This window comes from Phoenix dactylifera, chromosome 5 (assembly GCF_051530095.1).
Source record: "Phoenix dactylifera cultivar Ajwa chromosome 5, Ajwa_hap1_PhDact_Kaust_v1.1, whole genome shotgun sequence".
Classification (NCBI taxonomy): Eukaryota; Viridiplantae; Streptophyta; class Magnoliopsida; order Arecales; family Arecaceae; genus Phoenix; species Phoenix dactylifera.
This window is the reverse complement of record NC_143194.1, coordinates 25,578,460-25,590,436: the sequence shown is the minus strand read 5'-3', so window position 1 is coordinate 25,590,436 and position 11,977 is coordinate 25,578,460. Positions and strand designations below refer to the sequence as shown.

General features: G+C 41.9%; 1 protein-coding gene across 1 annotated transcript; it reads left to right on the top strand.

The window, feature by feature from the left end:
* The first annotated feature begins 1,460 nt into the window (after positions 1–1,460).
* LOC103723274 (putative leucine-rich repeat receptor-like protein kinase At1g68400) lies at positions 1,461–4,065 on the top strand. Its single transcript, XM_008814152.6, has 2 exons — positions 1,461–3,104; positions 3,225–4,065. Exons 1-2 carry the CDS (start codon positions 1,712–1,714, stop codon positions 3,881–3,883), a joined length of 2,052 nt encoding a protein of 683 aa, XP_008812374.5. The 5' UTR covers positions 1,461–1,711; the 3' UTR covers positions 3,884–4,065.
* The last annotated feature ends 7,912 nt before the right edge of the window (positions 4,066–11,977 follow it).

Sequence of the window (11,977 nt, the reverse complement as noted above, 5' to 3'; positions counted from 1 at the left end):
TATCGGAACCCTAAACGTCGCTGCCAGAATCTAAACGCTGCTGCCGGAACCCTAAGCGTTGCTGCCGGGAGAGCTCAGCCTTTGACCATTGCCCTCACACCTTCTTTGCTCGTCCCTCTCTCTCGCCTCCACGGCTCCATGTTGAAGGCTAGAAACCTTCACAATTTGGCAGGGAAGGCAGTAGAGGATAGGTTGTATAAATAACCAAGATCTTCCTTATAAATAACTGTTATGGGAACAAATATGCAACTGCACGAGTCCTCACAAGAAAGACATCAAATAATATCATCAAACTGCATTCTATTTTATGCATAAGATTCTCATAAAGCCAAATTTGAATGAAGTGCTGCTGCACAGCTACATGATCATCTCATAAATTAAGTTACTGGATAGGTTGTAGGATAGTTTACCTTCTATCTTCGTCTAAGCTATTAGATAATTATGACATGCAATGTAATGGATATGTTTGGAGCCTTTCTTTAAGTATTACGAAAATACTGTACAATAAAACTAACCTATGGAATAAATCTTGTAGAACAAAAAGTTATCATAAATACATGAATATAATACTCAAGAAATTAAAATTAATTATCAGCATATAATCATATGAAATTTTATATTTGTAATTTTTTATGAAATTTGAAAATGTTTGGAATTTTCTTAAATAGTTATCCTTATGAGACGGACATGTGAAGCACGTCTCATAGCTAGTAGCTAACAAAAATGATACAATCATTTGGTGCTTGTAACGGAGATTTTACTATATTCCCATTTTCATTATTATTTGAGAATTAGGAGATATCTGGAAGGGGGTTATCTATTATGAAACTTATCATCTGTAATCCCAACACATTTACATGAAGACATGCACGAAAGCCCTCCAATTATATGTAGCCCTTTATTCCAGGTCACAAAATTCATATATTCAGTCTTGTCGGGTAGTTTGCTTAACATGTTTATATCATGTCTAGTCATAGATCTTCATTCACATCTAGACATCCATAAAACATAAATTATTCTCTCGTGTGTCATTTGCCTTCTTCTACGATCCTGCTGCATCTTTTTGTGTATTCATTACTAATGTTCATCATTTATACGCTTTTTACCTTTGTCATTAGGCTGACTTGTAGCTTTGGCGGCTCTAATCACACTTTAGATTTAGTAAGCAAAAGTGCCAACCGAACGCATCATGTGCCCCCACTGCCAAAAGGAAACCCGCTTGCATGAAGCCAACAGGGGCCGGTGGGGCGGACCAGAACAGATTCTAGCTTTGGACTCCAACGTCACCTTGGTCACTGCCGTAATGAAACGATGGCGGTCCATCAGCTCCTCTGGCGTGCGGGATCCAAACGCAATGGTTAAATATAAATTGCCACCGTTTGGGTCTTTTTTTATTTTGACTTCGAAATCCACGAGCGCCGTGACCATATAGCTGGGGATGAAGTTGGTAGCCCGAAGCCAAGGCAACGGCCTCTCCTCTCCATCCCGTCATCTCACCAATAAAGTAACCTAATCGAGCATACATCGAAGCCTCTCCTCACCCTTCCACCGCAATTACATCCACGCCCCTCCTCTTGGTCCGGTAGAAAGTGATAGCGAAAGAGACATCCCAATCCCTGGCGGTGGCAGCACCACTACAAAAGTGTTGTTTTCCTCTCTCTTCTCTCCTCAGTCCTCACTCTTTTCTCTTTCGGAAGAGTGAAAGAAGAAAATGGGGGACAAGAAGAAGCTCCAGTTCTTCCAACACCTACTATTACCACCTCTCCTTTGTCTGTTTTTCTTTGAGCACTCTTTAGAGGTGGAAGCCTCTTGGTCATCGTTGGACGGAGACTTGAGCACGCTGCTGGCCTTCCGCGCCCTGTCGGACCCGGCTCAGAAGCTGGCGAGCTGGAACCGGTCGGAACCGGCCCCGTGCTCGACGTGGCTGGGCGTCTCCTGCGCCCAGGGCCGCGTCACCCGCCTCGTCCTCGAGGGACTCTCCCTCTCCAGCCCCGACGCCCTCCAAGCCCTCACCCGCCTAGACCAGCTCCGCGTTCTCAGCCTCAAGTCCAACCTCCTCTCCGGCACCATCCCCGACCTCTCCCCACTCCCCGCCCTCAAACTCCTCTTCCTTTCGCACAACAACCTCTCCGGCGCCATCCCACACTCCATTTCGTCTCTCTCCCGCCTTTACCGCCTCGATCTCTCTCACAACAACCTTTCCGGCTCCGTGCCGGCCTCGCTGAACCGGCTCTCCCGTCTCCTCACCCTCCGCCTCGACTCCAACCGCCTATCCGGCCCCATCTCCGGCCTCGCCCTCCCCAACCTCCAGGACTTAAATGTCTCCTCTAATATGCTTTCCGGCGCCATCCCACCTTCTGTGACCTCCTTCCCCGCCGCCGCATTTGCCGGGAACCCGGCCCTCTGCGGCGCCCCGCTTGCCAGCTGCCGCGACGCCGTCAGCGATCCCAGCCGTCCCACCGACAACAGCTCCGCCGCCGCTCCCGTCCCCCCCGCCGCCGCCGTCGTCGCTTCCTCCCCCTCCTCCAAGCCGGTGGTCGCTCCCCCTGGCGAGCGCCGCCGCCCAACCCCCGGCGGCATGAGCCGGGTCGCCGTGGTTGCCATCGTGGTCGGGGACTTCGCCGTGCTGGTCATCGTCTCCGGGCTTTTGTTTTGTTACTTCTGGCGGAAGTTCGCTCGGAAGAACCCGTCCCGGCTTCACGAGGGGGAGAAGATTGTCTACTCCTCCAGCCCCTACGCCTCCCAGGGAGGCGGCGCCACCGGCGCTGCTGGCGGTGGGTTCGAGCGGGCGAGGATGGTGTTCTTGGACGACGCCAAGCGGTTCGAGCTGGAGGACTTGCTCCGGGCTTCGGCGGAGATGCTGGGGAAGGGCGGTTACGGGACCGCGTACAAGGCCGTCCTCGACGACGGCAGCGTCGTCGCCGTCAAGCGCCTCCGCGACGTCCAGGTCGCCGGAAAGCGCGAGTTCGAGCACCACATGGAGGCCCTCGGCCGGTTGCGCCACCCCAACCTTGTCCCTCTCAAAGCCTACTACTCCGCCCGCGACGAGAAGCTCCTCGTCTACGAGTACATGCCCAACGGCAGCCTCTACTCTCTCCTCCACGGTAAGTGAGTGGTAACCCCGACCCCGTCTCCGTCGGATCCCGTCACCCCTCGCAGTCGCATTTCGGTAAATAACTGGATCTCATGCATTGGATGCTTTTTTTTGCTGGCATTATTTTTAGGAAATCGAGGACCGGGGCGGACGCCGTTGGATTGGACGACGAGGATGAGGATCGCGGCGGGGGCGGCGAGGGGGCTGGCGTTCATCCACCACGCGAGCAAGGCGCCGAAGCTGGCCCACGGGAACGTCAAGTCTACCAACATCCTCATCGACAAGACCGGCAACGCGCGGCTCGCCGACTTCGGGCTGGCCCTCCTGGGCCCCGCGGCGGCCGCGCGGTACGGCGGGTACCGCGCCCCGGAGGCGCCGGCGGACGGGCGGCGACCCTGGTCGTCGCAGCGGGCGGACATGTACGCCTTCGGCGTGGTGCTGCTGGAGCTCCTCACCGGGAAGCCGGCGGCCGACGGCGGCGGCGGAGTGATAGACTTACCACGGTGGGTGCAGTCGGTGGTGAGGGAGGAGTGGACGGCAGAGGTTTTCGACCTGGAGCTGATGCGGTACAAGGGGATCGAGGAGGAGATGGTGGGGATGCTCCAGATCGCGATGGGGTGCACCGCGACGTCGCCCGATCAGCGACCCAGGATCGGCCACGTAGTCAAGATGATCGAGGAGATCCGCGGAGAATTCTCCCCCTCGCTCGAGTCCTTCGACTCGATGTCCGACTCGCCCTCCGCTTCGGAGGACGCCAGCGCCACCACCGCCGGCGTTGCCAGCCAGTAGGCCTAATTTTCTATTTTTATGTAAAAGAATGATAGATTTCTGTGAGCCGTTGGATTTGAGATGGAGGATGTAAAGTGTGTTGTTTACTTTTGCTTTTTGGTTTTACTCTGTTGTGTCGTGTCGTTTGTTTTTGTGAACAGTGTAATGAAACGGATTTGGATAACATCCAAAGTGGTTAATACTGTGGACCTCGGACAACGAGCTTGTTTGGGTGCGTGTAAAATTACGAGTCAGTCACTGGTCTTGTCTCCATGTGTGGAGTGGTCTCCATCAACATGGAAGCTTTGTGGCCTGCGCCAATAAAGCCGGTAATCAGAGGAACGGTACATCTCTGGCCATTCTTTCTTGAGCGTTGGATGGGCTGTAAAGGAGCGTAGAATTCTGGAGTGATCGGATCACATGGTGGCTGTTTGGTTGGTTACGCTAGGGCAGCCGTTGGTGATGTGTGGTGGGTACAGAAGGAAGGGACAAGGAAACGGGGCGCAGGGGAGGATGGCGTGATATCTGTGATTGGGATCAAACGCCGATGTCGGTTGCTTGGGAGTCACTTCAATTAATGACCGACCGGGTTTTAAATACCGGATAGGGCTGCAAGCGGGGTCATTGTAGAATTATTCCATCGTTGACTGCATTGCTTCTAAATTATTATGTAATAATCCTGCTAGCTTTCCATCTATTCGATTGATTGCGTCTGTGAAACGAACAAACTGCGCTATGGATTACAACAGTGGCTTTATCGGAAAAAATTATATAAGAAAGTATGGAAAAGAAGGAGAGCTGGGACCAGTCGCAAGTAGTAATGGGTAGGTGGCTGGCGAGGTCCGAAGGAATCCACCAAGTGAGGGGAAGGGGAAGGGGAAGGGGAAGGGGAAGAGGTTATTGTACGCAGCGGGCATAGTATTTACAGTGCTGGGCTCCCTTCTGGGGGAGTTCTCCTTGGTCGTTCAGAGCATTTCTCCCTTCTGGGGGACCCTCTGCTTTTCTCCGGTGGTGGCCACAGTTGATGACTTCTGTTCCTGCACATGTGGAGATATAAAATAAAGGCATTCCCATCCACTCGATGCATTAGGAGTCGGTGTCACATCTATCAGGACCTAGAGAGAGAAAGAAAGAGAGACCTTTTTTTTATAATTTATAATGTTAGTGTATAGATGCAGCCAACAAATTCGAAAAACAATAAGTTTTGAAGTTAACGCATAGGATATTTTTGGAGTGACTGGCCACATATAAAGCCATTCAGTCTGTAGTCTCGTTAGCCTCTCTAAATATGTGTTTGACTTAAAAGGCCGCACCGCCACTGATCATAGTCTGAAAAAGAAAGAGACTTTGACAATGTTTTTAGGTATAAGTTTTGCGGGAGTGTCAAGAGTCGGAGAAAGTGGTGACTTAAGTAATTCATTTAGTCAAAAGGTTATACTTGAAAGTTATTTCAATTGCTTGGGAGGTCCCTTGCTTGAGAATAAAGAGAAGTCTTCAGCATTAATTTAGTAATCAAGCATGAGCAAAGTGCTCTGATTAGTATTACGCATGCAAGTTTACATTAAATTCCACCAGTTCGTTAATCTTTCCCACCAACGCCAATATGTCAAAGCGAAAGCGAGTAGCTTGAGGGACCTCTCAGAAAAAGAAAGAGACATGGGTCCATGTAAAGATTTTTCAGGTGTATATAGAGGGCCATCGACAATCATTTGAGGCAGCACCCAATGAAGTGACCGCAGTAGAATCATCAAAGAGTAGCTTTTCAAATTGCTAAAAATTTATGAATAAATTTTATCAAGTAACCTTTAAAGCAGTATATATTCACATTCTGAAGATTGAAATATACATTACTTCTCGTATATTCTCCAGTTTATTTGTAATAGCATGTACTTTGCACGGACCATGTAAAAATTCATTCTCTTTCTTTTTCCAAAAGTTTTAAAGAACTACTATAGTAGGGTTCGCTGTATTCATGAGTACATTATTAGGTTTCTTAAAGTATCCCTCACTTTGTAAGAGAATAGAACTAAAACCTTTAGGATTTGGAGAGTTGTTTGAAGTAACTTCTGCCGCGTGCGCAGGTCTGCACTCCAAGCTACGGATTGTGGGCAATCAGACTCGAGATCTTCATTAACCTTTTTCTAGCTACTTGTTCAACGTTCTGTTTATCTAGCCTCCAATTGAAAAAAAAGAAAAAAAAAGTTTTTGGAACCTAAGCTACCCAAAATAACGTGCATAATGAAATGTGTTAAAATATTTGCAGAAGAAAAAAAAAAAGCAAAAAAAACTGATTTTATTTTTTTGTTTCATCATATTTAGTACATCTCAAGGATTATATATACACGTGTACACACTCAATACAAGAAAAATAATATAGGCTGATATAAAATTATGCTAATAAAAAAAAATACTTGCTGATATAAATTGTTATGTGTTCTCTAAAATTACTCTAATATGATCATGCTAATAAAGAAAAAAAATACTGACCGATACATGGTCACGTTGACAAAGAAAAATAATACTGACCGATACAGGATCACACTAACACAAAAAAAATAACATGAGATGATATATGTTGTTACGTGATCTCTAAAATTATGCTAACAAAATGTGAATTATTTTGCTTAATGTAAACATACTACAAAAGAATGATCGGTAGAAATAGACTATGCATGCTCCTGTCTAATTGCTTGCATTCCATGTACCTGCCTACCTATTAGACTAATCCATGAGTGGCATAATTCCATGTTTCTAAGGTATTTCTAACTTCCAAGATCATGTTGCGCTATATCATGTTCCCATTTGTGCTTCCTATAATGTGTTATGCCTGGTAATATTGCAATCTAGAGTCCCCTGTTCTTTTTTTTTTTATTATTTTAAGAAAACACCAACAACTGGTCATTGAGGAAGTAGCAAGAGGAACATTGCCCTCCTTTACGAAATGGGGATTAATTTAGACGTTTCAGTCCCAACAACAGACAGTTCGTCGTTGTAAGGTGTGCTTGCTTTGCGGGCATGGATTACTTAGGCACTAAGTAGAATTAAATGGCGATCCGATCATAGATTAGCATCTCTCTAATTCTCCTTCCCCTTAAATATATGATGCGTAACCTACATGCCACGCCACAATTTGTTGCTTTATGGGATCTTAAACATCCGTGCTCTCTATTTAACTATGTATTGTGAATACATTACAGAAGAACAGGGGGAAAGAAACCTCTTGATAAATGATGGCATCACAGCCATGCATGGGATTCTAATTACTTGGATCTGACTCGTTAGATAACATTTCATTCATAGATATTATCAGAGCAACCTATGAATGCTTATTTTCTTCAAACAGTCACATAAATGGCACAAGCTATGGTAAATCAACAAAGCTGACAAAAGAATAACTCTTGCAGATAGCTCTGAATGAGACAACCGAGCCATCCTTAGCCTAACTTCACGAGAAAGCAGTGGAAAAGTAAGAGCTTCCATTAAACTACAAGCTGATACCAGCAGAGTTGTTCACTTGCACATGTACCACCCTGTTCCTGAGAAACCATGTACCCTCACTTTTACCAATAAGTTATGAACAGAGCTGGCCTTTTTTCGTTGTTCTTTATATCGATTGGAGAAGGACTCCGAGATGCCAGAATCATTGGCTTGCCAGCTTTAAACGTGCGGTCATGTTCCTCCGGCGCCCTTTCCAATGCTTCTCTTCTGAAGAGAAAGGAAGGGAGGTTGCTATAATGACAAGAGGCTGATCTAAACAACAAGGGATGAAACATATGGAATCTTTTGGTGCCGGGGAAGGAAGGAGCAAGGGCTTCTGTTAATTGAACAGTCTTTCCTATTCGATATGTGGATGCCTTTTTTTTTTTTTTATTGAGAGAGTCGAATCTCCTGCTCACTAAAAAATCTTGTTTCTGCTCTTCTTTACTATTATCTGTATGCTCTTTTTGATAATCATAGTCGACAGTAGGCCTGGGTTTGCGCCGGGAGATCAATGCAATTTGCTCTTGCGGGACCAAATGAGTCTATAGTTAGAAGATTAGTCTGATTCTTGCTTTGATCAAAAGAGCCGGCCTAATTAAAGAGTTCAGATCTCCTAAATTTGTAAAAGCTTGTTTGGATGATTGCGCTAAAATTCTATGAAATTCGTGGATTGGGTCAGTACAAAAGGTTGAGATAGGCCTATATTCATAAATAGCTTTGGAGTGGATTGAATTCTATAAAAAAAAAAAAAGTCAGTCTGTAATTCTATAATCTTGCTGGTTGTTCAAATAGGCTCCAACTATAACGATCGGAAATTTCTATAAGCTTAGCAGGGTTACTTACTTGCTACCATCCCTTAGAGGCAGGAGTTAGTGATTTTGAGACACGAAGATTTTCTGTTTTACTGTTTGTTTTGAGAAAAGTAAACGAAGAAGTTGTCACCAGTTTGTTATATTTCTTTTAAAGGTGATGCAAGCGTAAGTCATGTTAACAACTTGAGAAAACACATTCTACGGCTGGAAAAAATTTTCCAAATAATAATGAGTGGAACCACTAGGCTGAAGCCTTGTTTTGCAGATGATCAACTCTAACTTATCAAAAGACATAATTGCCATTGAAGGAAATCATGTGATGAATAATCTGAAAGCAAGAAGATTGAGATAATTGTTACCTTAATGCAGGAAACAAGAGTGCTTCCTAAAAAAAAAAAATATACATGTAAATATGAAGAGAACCATAGGAAATCACCGGGATACCTATTTTAAGTAGTTCTCGCTGATTTCATGTAGTATAGCAAAATAGTTTTCTGAAGATCCAAAATGAGAACTTTTAGTATAAATGTTTTCTCATTTGGGTTTTTCTCTTTGCCTTGAAAATACTGGAGTCGCTCAGTTCGCAGGATGGGAAGGGAAAAGTGTGATCAACGAAAAAATGGAGAATGCCTCATATCTAGTTGGAGTTTTTAAAAAAGAGAGATGAGAAAGTAACTTTTTTTCTAGGAACAACATTCCCACATTTTATGAGAAAGAAAAATCCATACAAGATATGAAAAAATTCAACTTTCATTTCTATCTGCTAAAAATTGGGGCATGTTTTTTTCAAAAGTGCCATTTAGTTTTTAGATTGAATGGGATAAGACATTTTTCTTCATTAAAGGTATAACATATATTTTACTTAACTTTTTTAGGGAGTAGATGTTTAACCAAACATAAGCCACTCTGAAATTTGCTATTTTCTTACGGCCAACCAAAGATGCGAAAATTACTTTTCCATACATCATATACTTTGTCATCAACTTTCCAAAAAAAAAACATCCCATTCAGAAAAAAATTTCCTGAGAAGCAGATAGCATAGATAGCAGACAATGGCAAATATTAACCGCATGTTTCTCTCCCTAATTATTTCTTTGTAACAAAATTTATTTTACTACACCGTAAATTGTATTAGTTTATTTCTGTAATTTCAATTTGGCTAGGCTGATCTAAGCTCGTTCGAAAGTGAAACTCTAGGCGTGGAGTAGCATGCTCTTTGCATGGTTAAATTAATGCTAGAGCCAGCGTGAGCAATTCCAACCAGACTCAAAGCCAACCCAGTTTCTAGCTTGGGGCTTTGGGATTGATTCCCAAGGCCTGTTTTGCTCGACTTGGCCCACGCCACTGCAAGGAAGAAGCCCACTGCAAAAGTGATTACTGTTGAAATGCCTATTACCTTCTGGTGAAACCCACTAAAAGAATGTACCAAAAAACAAACCATTAAAAGAAAAGCATGTGTACCGAAAGACCAACGGGGCAGTAGATTGGATAGCTTTTTATGTGGCTAACCATTCTTGAGAAATTCTCTAGCTAGAAGAGGAGGACCTATCCGGAGCACTCCAAGACTTGTTATCTTTTAATTTTTTTTTTATATATTTGTACCCGCCAGGTATGATATATTTGCTTTAGCAAAAAAAAAAAAAAAGAAGAGCAAAAAATTTGGCCTATCAACGTGGCTGAGACAACTAACTGTGTTCTTTCTGCAAAGGTGGATCAGCTTCTCCTAATTTTGCCCCTTAATGTAGCATTTTCAAGTTGGGCTTATGCACGTCTATCATGCACATACAAGATACTAGTGATCAGGGGAGGAAAATTTTGTATAAAAGCCAACAATGTGCTTGGTGCCATGCACAGTTTAGGATTGAAAGAGTTGTCTTTGTTTGCTTTTTCCTTTTATCAAAATTTCACATAAAATTCTGTTTTTGCGAAACGACGAACCCCAGTTTTTAAAACATCAAGAGTCTAGGAATAATTATATATATTATTTATATATTCATAATTTGATGAAAATGTACAATTCTGTAATAGAATTTGTTTAATGTTCTTTGTAATAATTTAGACTTATGACAAATCCATCCTCGAACCTAGGAACTCGTTCAATTAGAATTTCATACTCCAAAATTTTGCATTTGATTGACCAAAGAGACGATTTTAATGGATAAAGCTTGTCTTCTACATTAAAATAATAAGTTGGATCTTTCAAAAGACAGTTACTAGATAATTTTTTAAGAAAAATTTTGAGTTTGTTCATAACATGACCACTGACCACTGCATATAAGTAGTGTCCAATATACCTGGTGTGCTTCTTCGGTTTCTTTATCTTAGATTAATAGCTGAATATACTTTTCCTCTTGTTACGACTTAGTATCCAACCATTTACTGGCAAAAATTAATTGAATAAGCAAGAAGTTAGCAAATTAACTTGTGCAATGCAAATTAGTTAAATAAATTGGATCGAATTTCCTCCATCATAATAATTAAATGATGGAATCGTGTTGAACTTAATTTAACAAATTTAGATTTCATAAACAAAACTATTACATAAAAATATCCTCTTATTGTTAGACATGTAACTCTCTTATTTAAATTTAGAAATATCCTTATCTGTCATAACTGCAAGAATTATTTATTTTGCTCCTTGTAGAGTAGAAAAGTATTTTATCTCAATAGTTAACGGCTTTCCTATCCAACCATCAAAAGTTGCCTATCTCAATTTCTATTACAATATTTATTCGCAATTGAAAAGAGAACTTTGGCATGATGAATTATCTAAATTTCACGTCCTTTATCGAACCAAGTAAAGCAATATGGTTACAAATAATGCTTCATTTTAAGCTTTATCTACCATCTCCTTTGACTCAAGATTCTCAAAGTTACTAGTATCAAAAATATTCGCACTTTTTTTCTTGAGAAGCATCATATATGAAATAACCTATTTTGCAACCACTCCTTTGTAAAAAGGATGAAAGAATCCTCATTAGCTGAGATAGCTTCAACAAAGTTGTCATGATAATCACCATGATATTATCACTATGTTGAGCATAATCATGATTTTCAGACCGAATATTTGATCTTCAAAGACAACATTATGTGGGACTTGCAGGCATATATAAAAATTCATTATCGCATCCATGACTTCAAATAAGACAGGAGCATGAGAGGGCATGCAGGACTAACTATAAGAGTTATTCCACTTTGCCATCATAGTAGATCTAAATCATGATATTATGCTGAAATTTCTTATAAGATTAGTTCCACTTTCTTCTCATGCTATATATCCATCTTAAACTTGATTTGATGCTTGCATAACCTTTGCAAAAAAAAATTATCTTGCTTTAGCATAGCTATTACTTAAAAGGCATTGGCCAAGGTCTAATAAATTGCAACTGAACAATTTTTAAATATTGATGTGCAATCCCATGATGTGATGGCAAACAAGTTAGGTTTTGGATTCAACAAGTTCTACCCTTATTTTCATTAGATAAAGTTTGCAAGATATATAAACTAGAAGGATTTTTTTTTCTTAAATAGGTGAAAACCTTCATTTCTGGAATGAATATATGAAATATATTGAAACCTATAATAGTGGATTAATTGCCAACATCTATTAAATGTTTTTTATCAAGATTTTAAGTTTTAGGGAGACTCTAAAACCTATCCATATGGAAGGAAAAAAAAAGAGATGAAGAAAGAAAGAAATAAAAGAAGAAAAAGAGAAAAAATAAAAGGAAAGAAAAGTAGATGGAATGAAAGAAGGAAAGAGAGAAGAAAAAAAATAAAAGAAAAAAAAGGGGGAAGAATGGAAAAAGAGAAAGAAAAAGGA